This window comes from Limulus polyphemus, unplaced genomic scaffold (genome assembly GCF_000517525.1).
Source record: "Limulus polyphemus unplaced genomic scaffold, Limulus_polyphemus-2.1.2 Scaffold6646, whole genome shotgun sequence".
Taxonomy (NCBI): domain Eukaryota; kingdom Metazoa; phylum Arthropoda; class Merostomata; order Xiphosura; family Limulidae; genus Limulus; species Limulus polyphemus.
In genome coordinates, this window is record NW_013672256.1 from 8,950 (window position 1) to 25,629 (window position 16,680).

At 35.6% G+C, this 16,680-nt stretch overlaps 1 protein-coding gene across 1 annotated transcript; it reads right to left on the minus strand.

Annotated features, from left to right (window-relative positions):
• Positions 1–5,773: 5,773 nt before the first annotated feature.
• On the minus strand, positions 5,774–16,125 carry LOC111089569 (DNA damage-regulated autophagy modulator protein 1-like). Its single transcript, XM_022402327.1, has 5 exons — positions 16,056–16,125; positions 14,601–14,743; positions 13,100–13,277; positions 8,141–8,226; positions 5,774–6,965 (listed from the first exon to the last, which is right to left on the minus strand). The coding sequence occupies exons 2-5, from the start codon at positions 14,730–14,732 to the stop codon at positions 6,768–6,770; spliced, it is 594 nt and encodes a 197-aa protein (XP_022258035.1). The 5' UTR covers positions 14,733–14,743; positions 16,056–16,125; the 3' UTR covers positions 5,774–6,767.
• Positions 16,126–16,680: the final 555 nt, after the last annotated feature.

Sequence of the window (16,680 nt, forward strand, 5' to 3'; positions counted from 1 at the left end):
CTTAATAACAAATTTGGTTAAGAATCATCAATTTAGGACCCTCTGGTATGTCGATGTCCTCTTCAACACCTTCCACATTTGCATACGTTTTCTCATTAAGATGGTGTTGCAGCGAACGAAAAACATGGTAATCTGTTGGTGCCATATCTGGAGAATATGGTGGGTGGGGGGAGAACTTCCCAACCTAACTCCATAATCTTGTGTTGCGCCAAACGTGCCACATGTGAACGTGCATTGTTGTGAAGAAAAACACGTTTCCGATTGACGAGTGAAGGACGTTTCTGATGAAGGGCTTGATTTTAAACGCTCCAGTTGCTGACTATACATCTCTACACTGACAGTTCGCTCTGGATTGAGGAGTTCAAAATGAATTACTCCTTTGATGTCCCACCAAATGCAAAGCATCACTTTCTGCGGATGGAGTCCAGGTTTTGGGGTCGAAAGTGGTTTTTGTGTAGAACTGAGCCATTATTTTTGGAGTTTATTATTCGCATAGAGAATCCATTTTTCATCACCGGTAACAATTCTGTCCAAAAATGGTTCACACGCATTACGCGCTAGAAGAGACGAAGCAACGTTCACTCTTTGGAAACGATGATCATCGGAGAGTTTGTGAGGCACCCAAACACCTTCTGTATTGAGTTTTCCCATATTCCTTAGATGTTTACGTATTGTTTCATAAGAGACATGCTATTTCAGGGCTATTTTACGAGTGTGTTACATTGGGTTAGACTCAACAAGCGTCTTCAGAGCATCAATATCAATTCCAACATGGTAGAGGCCGACATCACAGTTTTGAAGGCTAAAGTCACCTGAACAAAATTTGCTGAACTATCGTTGACACTTACGAACGTTCAAAACATTCCATAAACTTCTTTGATATTCTTTGTGGCTACAGATACGTTCTTTCCCTTCTTGTATTCAAACAGCATTATATGCCGAATGTGTGTCTCATCGTGTGCCATCACTATAAGGGATTAGCGTATACTAAACTTTACACATTATATATGCTACACTAACGTGAAGTTTGGGCGGTACGTTTAACTATTATACGTGATGTACGTTTTTTGGGGGGTGGTTAACGAAAGTGTTCTACAACGAGACATTAATTTCTTGACGACCTAATATATACATGAAAGGGGTTTTAGATCCTACAAATCATTAAGAAATTAACAAACAAGTTGAAGAACAGGCGACATTAATTTCTTGACGGCCTAATATATTCAAGAATGCGGGATTTCACTCGTAAACATGTATACATTTATTATGTTAATTTGAAAAATGTAAAGAAAAGTCAGCATATTTAAACACCCGCTTACCTTGGACGAGTTCGTAATTATTCCAGAAAACGAATTCGAAAACAACTAAAACTTCGCACCTTAATGACAGATGAGTAAAACTACGGTACAAACCATAATGTTAGGTGTAAAAGATGTCCTCTGATAAGAGAGGTATCTACTATATTAATGGTTAATTATTCCAGAAAATGAATCCGAAAACAGCTAAAACTTCGCACCTTAATGACAGATGAATAAAACTAGCGTACAAACTATAATGTTAGGTGTAAAAGATGTCCTTTGATAAGAGAGGTATCTACTATATTAATTCTCAGACAATGATGGGAAGTATTACAATTAAGATACCAATCAATATTAAACACTGAAAAGTTGGCTAGATTGTTACTAATAATTATTTTTATGAGTAATTGTCCCCTGGAGGGACAGTGGTAAGTCTACGGACTTACAACGCTAAAATTCGGGGTTTGATTCTCCGTGGTGGACACAGCAGACAGCCCGATGTGGCTTTGTTCAATAAATAATTATAGTAATTTTAAAAGTATGGGACGTTTTGTATTCAAATAGTTAAATGTTTATTTTGTGTCATTGTGTTTTAAATAGTTAAATGTTTATTTTGTGTCGTTGTGTTTTAAATAGTTAAATGTTTATTTTGTGTCGTTGTGTTTTAAATAGTTAAATGTTTATTTTGTGTCGTTGTGTTTTTCAATGTAAAGTACAGTATTTGATTAATTTAGATTTTTTGTAACCGAAAGCTATTTGTCAACATTATTTTTATTTTTAAACAGTTTGTTTGTTTGTTTTAAATTTCGCGCAAAGCTACACGAGGTCTATCTGCGCTAGCTGTCCCTAATTTAGCAGTGTAAGACTAGAGGGAAGGCAGCTAGTCATCACCACCCACCGCCAACTCGCGGGCTACTCTTTTACCAACGAATAGTGGGATTGACCGTCACATTATAACGCCCCTACGGCTGAAAGGGCGAGCATGTTTGGTGTGATGGGGATTTGAACTCGCGACCCACAGATTGCGAGTCGAGCGCTCTAACCACCTGGCCATTTTTTAACTATTAAAGAGTATGCTTAAACATAGTGTTGTTTTGATTGGTTTAAAGTTGATTGGGTTATAAAGCGTAAAACGAGTTTTGATTGGTTAGTGTTGTTCATTAAGTTAACGACGTTAGAGCCTACAATACACTTACAACGCCATCTTTCAAATATAGCTTAAATGTACTATATGATTAAGATATTATTTCCGAAAAACTTATTATTTATACTTATTAGAATAAAAAAAAAAGACTCGTGAACAATTAATTTATAACGAGTAAATAAGTACGGTTGAGAACGGAATCAAGCTTTGATGAGATTCATTTACCGTTATTATCTGTATTTCATCTTGAATTATTAATTCAGTTGTTGTATAATTATCTCAAGACGTCTAAATTACTTTATGTAGCTTTTAAATACTCTGTAATATAGAGGCGTCGCTAGATGTTTAAAAGATTCAGGGATCGGGCCAATTTTCGGCTCTTCAGTATGATATCCATTATGGTTTTATATTCTGATTTTTCAAGACACCAACTGGGGATTCGGAGCACTGTCAAATAGAATCAGAGCCCGTGACCGTACTGTGTAATATAATTTTGATGCGATAGGCTAGACTCTATAGGGAAGTGAGTTGGTCAATACAACCCACCGACAAGCTTTGGGCTACAAAAATGGAATAGCGGAATTTTGCCGTCAATCATATAACGTACCCACGGACGCGGACCTGTTTGGCAGCTTTAGATCGTTTATAGCGGCGTATGTTACAAAACACGATATGTTGTTTCCATCAATTTTAAACGTTTAAGAATTATATTTATTTGTTGGTTACTTTACTGGAATCTTTGATTATTTCAAAATATCTCAATTGTTATGTCAAGCATTGTAGCTTGTGACTGATAAAAAGTTTGTACGTTAGTACATGCTCCCACTTACTGTAATTTCTCCTCATAATATAAACACAGCCTTTCAAAAAATAACCCTTTCTGTAGTATTAATTTCTTGAATACATGTTAATATAAAATTCCTCCCTGGTGTCTCAGAAGTAAGTCTAGGGACTTATAGCTCTAAAAAATCGGGTTTTGATTACCCACGGTGGACAAAGCACAGATTGACAATTATGAAACTCTGTGCTTAACAATAAACGTCCCCGGGTAGGACAGCAGTAAGTCTACCGAGTTACAACTCTAGAATCCAGGGTTCGATTCTCCGTAGTGGACACAACAGATAGCCCAATGTGGTTTTACTCTAAAACAAGCAAAACTGCCCCTTGGTGGGTTAGATGTAAAGCTGATAGATTATAGCTCTAGAAATCGTGTTTCGATACCCTCAGTGGGCAGAGCGCACATAGTCCAATGTCCAGCTCTGTGCTTAATACCAAACAAATAATACATAACTTTCATCAGGTGGAATAATCTTTTTTTGGAAATGTTGCTTTTTCAATGCGAAACGTCAGTAACTTGTCTCATTCCGTTGCGAATCGAGATCCATGTCTTTGATTTTCCTTGAGTGGAATATTTCAAGGATAACTCCCGAACTTATAAAAGTAAACAAACAAAAATTTATTAGTATCGTAACGCTTCTGTGCCCAAAGGGTGGGCATGTTTCGGTGTGGCGGAGATTCGAACCCGCAACCCGCAGATTACCCTAACCACCTGGCCATGCGGGGCCAGCAGAACGGTAAAGCTACATAGGGATGATTAGAATTTTTGTGCTGTGTTCAAAAATAAATCATCATATAAACAAAGAAGCAGTTACTGGTTAACAAATAGAATAAGGGCAATATTTGTGTATACTATACAAACCGATAAGCTACAGTAATCTTAGTTATCAATTTAGAATAAAGTGTAACAGTTAAGATACGTAATATGTTTATCGTTTTTTTACCAGTGTACAGGTTCAGCGGGAAATTGTTTGTTTGTTTGTTTTGAATTTTCGCGCAAAGCTACACGAGGGCTATTTGCGCTAGCCGTCCCTAATTTAGCAGTGTAAGACTAGAGGGAAGGCAGCTAGTCATCAACACCCACCGCCAACTCTTGGGCTACTCTTTTACCAACGAATAGTGGGATTGACCGTCACATTATAACGTCCCCACGGCTGAAAGGGCGAGCATGTTTGGTGGGACGGGGATTCGAACTCAGTGGGAAAAGTATACTTAGACTCGTTGTTTTTTTTCTTTTATCAATCCAAAAAATTTTTGCGAATTCTATAGAAATGCACTATTGCTGATAAGGTGAAAATGTTAATAACTCTAGTAGACTTGAATTCGTGTTTAAACCTGTAAAGTTTTCTATATTCTTCTTAATTTTCGTTAAGAAAAACTTCCCAACATCACCAGGCAAATCAATATTTTATTGGAATATACATGAAGTAGATATAATAAGAATAATCAATTTTAGACATCAGGTACAAAACAAAAAAGAAACTTGTGTTCTTTGACTAAGTTACTACAGTATGTGGAAGATATTGAAGCTAGAGTATTCTCTTGATACGACAGTAGTCCACAGCGATATGTCTGCGGACTTATAACGCTCCAAATCTGGTTTCGAAACCCATAGTGGGTACAGCACAGATAGCCCATTGTGTAACTTTTGCTCAAATACAAAGAAACTCATAATACGGCAGTAATGACTGAACCAGTAATTATATATATATTGCTACATTGTACGTCGAATCTCTAAAAAAAAATTATCATTAGGTGTGATAAAGTAAGTTGCCCATAATTAAAGGGTTCTAAAACCGGCAATAATATCTGGAAGTGAAGTATTGCCACGATCACCACCCCACCCGACAGAGCGATGTAGTGCTAAATTTGGAAGTGAAGGATTGCCACGATCACCACCCCACCCGACAAAGCGATGTAGTGCTAAATTTGGAAGTGAAGTATTGCCACGATCACCACCCCACCCGACAGAGCGATGTAGTGCTAAATTTGGAAGTGAAGGATTGCCACGATCACCACCCCACCCGACAAAGCGATGTAGTGCTAAATTTGGAAGTGAAGTATTGCCACGATCACCACCCTACCCGACAGAGCGATGTAGTGCTAAATTTGGAAGTGAAGTATTGCCACGATCACCACCCCACCCGACAGAGCGATGTAGTGTTAAATTTGGAGGTGAGGTAAGCCACGATCCCCACCCGACAGCGCAACTAATTAGTAAGCTTGTTATTTAATATGGCTTTTGCGTTCAATAATCAATTAGAAATTCAGAAAATCATTGCTTAAGGTTCGTTAATGTTAACCAACAGTATATGCACATCCAGAGAGTTTCAGCTAACGATAAAAACTTCCATATTAGAGACATGACTACAATCACATCGATCCACACCTGAAGTATGGTGGCGACGCCTCCCCTGCACCTGAAGTGAGGGTGAGGATCTCCTTGCTACCCCACAAGACTGCACCAGTATCTCTTTTTTTTTTAAGTTTGAACGTTGTTTTTTCATTCATCGCTGCTTCTCAGTGGACAATTTCAACTTATTCGTAATTCGTCAAAACATAAGTTGAAAATAGGACATTATTGAGTTGAAAAGGCGAAATAAATAAATTTTCTCTGGAAAAGAAATAGATAAATAAATATTTATTACGACAAAAAAAGAAGACAATATTCACTATTGTTGAAGGACGGCTATGCGATGGTAGCATATAATATTGTTGAAGGACGGCTATATGATAGTCGCATATAATATTGTTGAAGGACGGCTATGCGATAGTCGCATATAATATTGTTGAAGGACGGCTATGCGATGGTAGCATATAATATTGTTGAAGGACGGCTATATGATAGTCGCATATAATATTGTTGAAGGACGGCTATGCGATAGTCGCATATAATATTGTTGAAGGACGGCTATACGATAGTCACATATAATATTGTTGAAGAACGGCTATACAATAGTCGCATATAATATTGTTGAAGGACGGCTATACGATAGTCGCATATAATATTGTTGAAGGACGGCTATACGATAGTCGCATATAATATTGTTGAAGAACGGCTATACAATAGTCGCATATAATATTGTTGAAGGACGGCTGGCTATACAATAGTCGTACATAGATGAAAACCAGTTAAATTGCATTTGTGAACGATGTTCATAAGACTTAGTCCTTGGAACTTTAATAACGGAATAAAATTTATATGAGACGAACTATTCAAGAAATAATTTTATATGACATGATTTATGTTTAAAATTATAGGAGTTTCTTCTTAATTTATATCAGTCAAGTTTTCATGAAACCAGAGTGACCCTAAATGATCTGGTTTTTATGAAAATAAACGAAATTAAAATGCTTTCCATATTGCTTGAAGGAAGATCTCAACCAACAATTAAAATCAATCATTACTAACTTACAAATGGGAAATATATTTATAAAAAATGCCACTGTTTATTTTAACTGATCACGGAAGTATATGCAACGTATAGTTAAATCTGTTCAAAAAGCAAAGGATGGCGTTCGTCTGACTGTTTGGTTGACGATTCATCAAAATGATGATCCAACAAATCAATCCTGTAATGTAGCGTTATTTTCTGAAATTCCCGGATGTATGAGAAGAAATAGAAGATGAAGAAGAGAGCTAATGTCCACTCTGCCACAGAACTAACAACCAGTTCAACGAACCCCTGAAAAAGAAATGAAGAAAACTGTAGATAAAACCTAATAAAAGAACGCTTATGAACTGGTGGACATATGATAATTATGTGTAATCAGACAAATCCTACGAGTACACATATTGTTCTTAAATGTTCCTAAACCGACAGAACGAAGTCGTGATAAATAAGATTTAGGAGTCATAAAGAAAAAATTAAGAAAACGTAGATGTTGGACATACGAGACTGATTAGTTTAAGAGTTATTATTCAGTTTATTTGATGATTTAATATCTAATTTACCTTTCATAACAAAGAATTAAAAGTAATTATTTTAAAGGCGATAGTTATGATAAGTTTGGTTGCGTTACTCGGTAAGAGTCGTGTGCCGTGTGTGTGGTTCAATTGTTGACGCCAAGTTCCTCGAATCTTCGATATTTTTCTCGTTACCTGAAATGAGTATTGTTACGTTACTGCGTCGCTCGCGTAGTCTATAGAAAGTTCGAAGCCTCAGCAAGCAAGCAATAAATATAGGCGACCAAGCGAGCGCAATTCAAGTAAAGTTCAGTCAGAATTTTTTTTTTATAAAACGTGAAGTTAGCTGGCGTATGAGTGATTAACTGTAATGGGCGATATTTTAAAAGTGAGTTTCAGAGTTTAATAGAGATAAGGAGAACAAGTTGTCTTGTCAAAGGGTGTTTTAAAGTAATTGAACCCGTCTATGTGGACTTTGACGAAAAGGAGACAATTATTTGAAGTTCAGAATACAACTGTGGTAACCTACGGGATAGCTTAAGTGAATTATTTACTGATATTATTGTGATAAGAGTAAAGAAAAATAGTTCGTATTGTCAATTGTATTCTAAAGTACTTGAATCAACCTATGTGAACTTTGACAAGAAAAGAAAATTATTTAGTTTTAGAAACAACTGTGATATCCTATAGTGTAAAGAAATTTTGTACATACCTTATGGCCACGTGAGTAGGGTGCTCGACTTGCAATCTGTGGGTCGCGAGTTCGAATCCCTGTCACACCAAACATGCTCGCCCTTTCAGCTGTGGGGGCGTTATAATGTGACGGTCAATTCGTTGGTGATGGCCTTCCCTCTAGTCTTACACTGCTAAATTAGGGACGGCTAGCGCAGATAGCCCTCGTGTAGCTTTGCATGAAATTCAAAACAAACAATTACGTTGATATAATAGACATACCTTTTCACCCGGATGCTTCAGTCGTTTCGTATGACTGTAGTTTCCCGAATCGAATTCTGCACTACCTATTGGATAGAAAATCATCACTGAAACTTGGTTAAGGTCATTGAATCAGCATTACGTTTACAAATTTTAAAATATTTCAGTTGTACTTAATTAACTAAGGATATTACAGGTTCGATGCTCTTTGCAGCAGAAATTGTCTGAATCTTGAATACCCAGTGTGAAGTTTTTTTATGGTTTTTGTTTATGGTGGCGTTCAATAGATGGCGCAAGAGTTTTGATTACATGCACAGATAATGACATACATGCTACGTCCATCGATGTCATTTTAGCATAGTTCTGATGCTATAGTTATTTTATTGTAATCAGAAGCTGCTAAGTTTCACTTTAAAATGAGTATAATATGAATGTTAATGTGTGTGTGTGTATATATATATATATATATATATATCACAGCATGTAACCATTTCTGCCGAAAATGACGTCAGAGATAAAGCCTTTAGAGATGTAGCTGTAGAAAAATTACACATCGTACTCTCATTCACATACCGAACTACCCATAATATAAACTAGGGGCGTAGCCTGGGGAGAGGGTCTGAGGTTCTAAGGAACAGTCTCAGTGTTCTAAAAAGCCCACACTCTTCTGATTATTCTTAAATAAAAATTTGGCTTTCATGTAAATCATTTATGTTCTTTGTGTAGAAGAAACGACATTTTTATGGGGATAAAAAAAAACCATTCTGTATTGCTGGCCACCCATTTAACCATACATCGTTCCTAAATCACGACATTTGATAATTTATTAACCCCTAACACACACGGTAAAGATAAATATGTTTCATTTGGTGTTCTGTACGATCATTTTAACTATAAAATTGTACAGACTTAAATCTACGTGACTCATCACATTACTTACATTGTCAAGTTGGACAACACTACTACAACTACACCTGCTCTTTAATGCCTAACTTATTTCCAAATAATAAATACGAAGTTTTTTTCTAAAAACATTTTTCTATGAGTTAAGGTCTTAGTGGCTTAGTGAATAACATGTCGACCTGTAAATTGGAAAGCCTAAGGTTCGAGAGTGATGCCGGCTGAACATGCGCATTATTAAAGTGGCAACTAATCCCGTTATTCAGTTCAAAAACCTGGACAAAGTTGTTAGTAATGTGATATGCAGAGGCGTAGCCAGGGGGGCAGCCCCTTGAGAAATCTAGGCATATTGATCACATAATTTTTCAGCTTTTATATATATATAATAAACTCGTTTTGTATCCTTTAATAAATATAAGTAAAACTTCTATAAACACTATCACATTTGATTTGATTTGTTTTAATGACCATTTTGTTAAAAATGTCTGCCACTTCCCCCAAGTGGAAGACCTGGTTATGCCCCTGGTGATATGCAAGCTTTCAGTGCTATGGGTATTTTAGAATTTTTCGTTTACCTTGAAGTTTTAGCACAGACAAGTGATCCACAAAACCACTGAAGTTGATTTGTTGTAGCTACTTTGTGTCTTTGTTCTCTATAACCTGCTCGCCCTTTCAGGGGCGTTATAATGTAACGATTAATTCCATTATTCGTTGGTGAATAGTTGGCGATGAGTAGTAGTTTTGACTAGCTGTGTTCCCTCTAGTTAATCACTTCTAATGAAAAGACGGCTAGCCCAGAAAGCCCTGGGCGAAGTTCAACAAACAAACAAACTTATCATTGGGCCACAGTCATTTACGAATCCAGTAATTTTTATTCTATACTATATACAGAGATGAAACTTAAGGATATTCTATAGCCAATTAGAAATACAGTTTATTAAAATATTTTAAATTAAAATGTCATATTTCAATGATAAATTCGCCTTTATTTTATTTTATGAATCCTCTAAAAATAATAATTATTATTATGCAAAACTAAATTAATCCTTTTTAAGTTTTTCTGTTTTTTGTCACTTAATATTACATCTATAAAAATAACATTTGTATTGCAGTTTCTTGAAACATGCAATTTTGTCCTCTACACACGCTAGCACGTTCGGGATAATCATTAGTTTATGTCTCAATGTTTGACTTATAGTCACGCAGAGAGCGAAGATTATAAACACTGATAATTGTGCGGTTAAAGTCCGAGATAAAATAAACGCAGATTAACGGAAGCCAGATATGCGATACTGAACAAAAGTTATACATTAAAACGAGAATCTTTTCTGAGGTCTACTAACTGTTACCATTGTCGAGGTTCGATTTATTAATTCCACCCAGAACTCGACAAGAGTAATACACGTAAAAAAAAAAAAAACGCATCTATGACATTCATGTATGGCGCCATCTTTCGTAATTTTCTTTGACTATTTTTCTGTGTAACAGTATTTTTTTATTGTTACTTGTTTGTTGTTAAGCGCAAAGCTCACAATGAGCTATCTCTGCTGTGCCCACCTCGAGTATTAAAACTTGGTTTTTATCGGGGAGGGGGTATTTGTGTGGATGACATTACAAACTGTCACAAAAACAGCGTAACTTTCCCCCCTAAAGACACTCGCATTACAAATAACCGTAATTTGCCCTAACCAACACCTAACGTTTGCCGAAAGTGAAAACGTTTATATTTTATTCAATGAAGTAGTGTAGAAAAGCGCATGTAATGGATACAAATTACTGATCTAACAGATGTGGGCACGAAGTCTTGTAAATCTTGTGAACGGCGGTGTTTGTCCGAGTGTTGTCTGTCTCCCGTTTACGCCTTCTTGCTTTTTCATTGGATTCGGTCCATGTTTTGGACCAGGGAGGGTCAGGTTCAGTTTTGACCTCTTCCTCCCTCTCAGGAATTGTTCTTTTGTTTGCACTGTTACTGAATCTTAGGTAACAACCCCTGTTACATTGTTGCTGCATTACTCACGGTATGTTACATTCTGTTCATTGTCCGCAATTTTAATTAACATACGCCAGCTGCTTCGCATGTTGCGTTTGAAAAGTTAAGCGCACAGATAAAGCTCAACATTTCATTTTCAAATGACGGGAGAACATTCATGAATAATGTTGATACAAAATTTTATTTCGCAATCAGGATATTCTTCACTAAATTGTTAGGAATTAATCACACTATCATTCACATTTTAAAATGTGACGTAACTTGAACAAAATGTAGATTTATCGTATGTTATTGTTGAGTGGCTCTCAGTATGAGTGAAATGCTCAACAATTACTTTTTCGCGGTGGGCGGTATAAGTAGCTCAGAGCTTTGGCTGTCAGTGAAACCAAGAGTGCCACACAATTAACCTTTTCAAAGTCCATGAAATAATTTACATTTATAGAGTAACTCAATCTTTTCCCGTCACTGGGGACGGGTACTTTTGCTTATATGATATTATTTAGTTTAAAATTTTCATTTTATTTTATCTTATAAGATAATTTAATATTATTACAAGAGTTGTTTGATTTTTGAGCCATTTTTTTACTTAAATACTTTTAATGAAAATAGATAAAACTGTACCAGTCGTAATAGAGTTTCAAAAAGTAAAATGACAGTAAATAACATATTTTCTGACAGATATGGACCCCATCTTCTACAAATGCTACGGGCCCCACAGATGCTTAATACGACACTAACAAGGACAAATGGTGTATGTCACTCTAAAATGTTAGCCCCCCAGTGGCACAGCGGTATGTCTGCGGACTTACAACGCTAGAAACCGGGTTTCGATACCCGTGATGGGCAGAGAACAGATAACCCATTGTGTAGCTTTGTGCTTAATTCCAGACAAACAAACTAAAATGTTAAAATGTAAGGACAAGTGATCAAGACAATGTTGAACTGTTGATGAAATGCTATATGGATAAGAATATAACTAATATAGGAATCATTCTGGATAAAACACAATATATTTTTTAAATCCCTATATCAGAGGTACAAATCCATTTCACTTGCCACATGATTGCGTTAACTAAACACTGGATTCTCGTGCTGGTTGCCCCCCCTACCCCAATGGCTCGATTGTAAGCCTATGGGCTCATAGGCTAAAAGTTGGATTTCGATACCTTCGGTGGGTACAGCACAGATAGCCCATTGTGTAGGTTTGTGCTTTTTAATAAACAAACAAAGCAAAACGCAAAAAACAACAAAGGTAAAAAGCAAGCCAGTGAAATGTGACCGACGAAGATAATGCCAAGATTATCATATTTCGGTTTTAAATCCCTCAGAAATGAAGTAATAACAACAAGTGAACATGAACAACCGGTCAATGAAACTTTTGTCGATGTTATGCTAAAATACTTTTACAGCTCATTGTTTCGTTACTATATTTCACTGTTGTGGGCTATATTTTTTATATTTTTTAATTTTCAACTTACATTTTTGTTCACCAGATAGAGCTATTTTCGATTCGTTTTTTTTTATGAGTAATGATTGGTTAATTCTTGTAATTTCCTATGGATGTGCTCTAAAAGAGATAAAGATACTGATTTTTTTTACTTTCCTAGGCCTATCCAGATTTTCGTCAGAATTTAATCAAAAATCCTTCTAGTGGGAGCCCTCTCTATTCTAGAGAATAGCGCTCTCTGGTGTCTGTAAGCACTCGTCTCACTGTTTTTACGTTACATAAATATTACTTTTGACGTTGTTTCGTGTTGTGTTCCCCCCATAAAATTATGATAAATGTACTATGGATGATGATAGTATTGTAACTGGTAATGACCAGTACTGGGTTTTAATTTCAGCTCGTTGGGTGATTGTCTGAACAACTTTATCAGAATAAGTTACTTCTGATGTTATATTAAAAAGTAAACAATATCAGGTTTACGTAAAATAATAAAGTGAAGCACTAAAAGAACCATTTGAATTATTTCCATACTAAAAAACAAAGTAAGTTAAGTTTAATAATAATATCATGTTCAAATTAAACTTAAATCATAAAAAATCTAAGTTTTTTTTAAAACTTAAGCCTAACAAAAGAGAAAGGATACTAATGATGAGCGATACGAAACACAGTGTTACAAAGGTCAACCTAAGCCGGCATGTGGCCAGTCCGTTGTGATCAGGATAAAGAAAATAGCTGACCAATGTCTGCAAAAAAGCGTAGATGATCCCCACAAAAAATAAGCCGTACGCTCCGATGTCATGAGCAAGCTGCAATGATGACATCTAGAATGTAGATAAATTAGTAGATATAGAAAACATAATTAATCATAAACATAATAGTAATTACTGAGCAGAAGAACCTACTTATCTATTATATAAAGACGAAAAGCTGTCCGTCTATCAAGCCGATATCTCGGCCGTTGCGGCACCGATCGACATCCAACTTTGATGTTGCGCTACTTTGAGCATATAATTAGATTTGAGGGTAGGTTGGTAGAGATTGTGATGTGTAATAAAATCGAATCGGTATAAGCGTGCCCCACGTCTGGTATTGCTGGCGCACAAAAATCATAATCATTGGCTAAAATTCTCCATTACGTTTGCATGGTTGTCAAGGAGACACATTGACGCAACATCACCAAATTTTTGTCCAGTCTGTACCCTCGGCTACAACTCTATAATAACCCGCATGTTTTACCCGCAGCACATTTCAATTTTGGAAATACCCAAATTAAAGCGCGCTTCTTCAATTCAGCGGGATAACAAAGACAAAACCAGGAAGACAGTCCAAAGAGAAGATCCCGAAATTCATAATAAAATTCACTGCCTTTACCATCACAGTTAATAATTTGCAGTTTTTCTCATGTTTCAATCTATAAGGATTTATCAAGAAAAACATTTGAACATAACTTAAACATATACAGAAATCAAAATGCTAATCAAGCAATACTGAAAAGAGATGACTAAATATATATATAAATAAGTTGTTTTCGTGAAATACTAGAAATAGGATAGTCATTTTCCATACATATATTGTTACTAAATTATAATTAATTTTTAGTAAACATGTTCACAAAACATTTATTTAGATATAATTTTGAGAAGGAAAATTAATCATTATTTCCCGTCATATGACAGGTATTCAGCTTGTTAGAAATGAAGCTAAAGTGATGAGCAAGTAGAAATCCCTACAAAGCAATGAAACTTATATACAACTGACAATTTGTAATTCTATAATATGTTCTACTTCTTCTGCAGGCCCCCTAGCGTCACAGCGGTATGTCTGCGGACTTACAACGCTAGAATCCGGGTTTCGATACCCATGGTGGGCAGAGCACAGATATCTCATTGTGTAGCTTTGTGCTTAATTACAAACAAACAAACAACTCTTCTGCAGTGGCACAGCGGTAAATCTTTAGACGCTGAAAACTGGCTTTCGATAATCGTGGTTGGCACAACACAGATAGCCCATTGTGTAACTTTGTGCTTAACAACTCCAACTAAAAAAACTGCTTCTGCAATATATTTGTAACAATTATCATCAATTTGATAGAAGTGGTTTAACATTTAGCCAATACACATAAACAGTTAAAATCGCTGACTTACTGGATAAACTGCAACCACAATCATTCCTCCAATGGCAACAATCCCACAGAAGAGTGACGTACAATTGGCCACTTGAATTTTCCTAAGATGGTTTTTGTTTAGCTTGGTTACCAGTACAAAGCGAATCGTCATTGTTATTAAACCTGTAAATGCATATGACTTTCTAAACAACTCTACAAAATGTATGCAATATCAAAGGAATTAGTATCTATACAAAAGGCTTTTTTATGAAAAATACTTCAATTTTATACGTTCCAAAAAACAAAAGAGAAAATTATACCTTTTTATAATATAAATACATTTTAATGGCAAGACGATAACATTTCTTAAAAATATACATTTTTATTTCTTCTCTACAAGCTATAAATGAATTAAACCCAAACTATTACGACCACGTATAATAAGAAGGCAATTAGACAAAAGCATTTTGACCTTTGACACCTAATCTCAAGATGGCGATGGCTTATAACGTGTCATCATATCGGAAGATGAGGGCGTAATTCCGCAAATCCAACAACCCTAGTATTCTTCAACCCCCATTTTCGAACCTAATGGTTCACTTATCAGCTTTGTAAATCAGTTTTAAGTAATTTAAATTGATCTTCTCTCTCCAAGTACTAGGTCAATATTTCCAGAATATTATGTTTAACCAACCCCCAAGTATCTTACCCTAAACGTAAACTAACATTTCATATTACGCTTTTAATTGGTAATGAAACCAGAGCTGATATATGTCCTCTCTGACTCATTCGTTTTGAATTTAATATGACTTTAAAGTCATATCACGTCAAGGCAATATAATTTGTTATCGATATCTACATCTTTTGCTTTATTTAAAGTTAGTTCAAAGAGGAACCACCTGAGGCTTAAACTAATGACGCTTCTAGCACTCTTGGAAGAGACTTTTTCCTTCATTCTCTATTGAAACTGAATGAGTCAAAGAAGACTTTTCATGTAAATTTTAACAGTAGTTCATCATCAACTAAAATAAGATCAAGGTAATAACTGAATAGGAATTAAGTCGTGATAATATTTAAATGTTGAATAATGACATTCTACTATTACTTACATACATTTATCCATATTATTACTCAGATTGGAGATTTAGATCTGAGATTAACCTAAGGGTAGTCCTTTAGGCTTATAAGGCTTTGAGTATAAGCCAAAATTATGGTACCCTCACAACACCACCATTCTGAGGTCAAAGGTTATTTAATATGATTTGTAATCGTGAGGCATAAACATCTTATAATTAAGAGTCAATAAATTAAACACATTAAGTTAACTACCTCACTACTAATAATGTCAAAAATAAAGTTTTTCTTTTCAGTTTATTGTATCTTCATTTTTAAATCGTAATTAAACTTATCGTTAACTCTAACATCGCTAAAACGCAATTTGAAAGTTGCTACATTGGTGTCGTGAAATACTTCATGATGTATAACTATAACTTACCTAAACATCCTGAACAGAAGAGAAATATGCTAAATATTCCACTCTGTGGAGGGTCAGTTCCAGCCTCGCTGCATGAGGTGAGAAATATTCAAAGATTAATTTAAGAAACATAATACTGGTTTCATTTGTAAGGTACGTGTTCGTTAAAAATATAAATGAAGAACACTATTCACCTCTTTTAGAAACAACATGTGAATTACCGAGGGTTAAGCACACTTTATAAGAATGTGTTGTACATGATAATATATAATGTGTGTGTGTGCCTGAATAATGTAAGACGTGGCGCCACGAACAAGATATTTAGCATCTGTATATTGGTTTCATGGAAAATTCCCTACCATTCGACAGTGCAATGCCGTCACTGAAGGACTTATGGCTGGATATGTGTCACAGCACTTTCAGAGTAAAGACTCTCGTGAAGCGAGTTTGCTTCACGATTTAGGGCCAACGTACGAAATATTTCAAAGATAACCTTCAACGTTATTCGTGGAAGCGGAAAATCTCGCTCAATAGATCGTTTAGGACAGTAACAGACGGTGATCATACCTCCAAATAATCAGAGTAAAACATTCAGCCAAATGAAAAAACATTGCTATGAAGCTAGGTGTCTCTCTTAGCACTTTTA

Bases quoted from the DNA above. Each gene is read 5' to 3' on its own strand.
- LOC111089569 (XM_022402327.1), bottom strand. From the start codon at position 14,732: ATGACGATTCGCTTTGTACTGGTAACCAAGCTAAACAAAAACCATCTT. The intron at 13,278-14,600 runs GTAAGTCAGCGA...TCTACATTCTAG, and splicing joins TTGTGGTTGCAGTTTATCCA to ATGTCATCATTGCAGCTTGC. The intron at 8,227-13,099 runs GTATCCTTTCTC...ACCAAGTTTCAG, and splicing joins TTTCGTATCGCTCATCATTA to TGATGATTTTCTATCCAATA.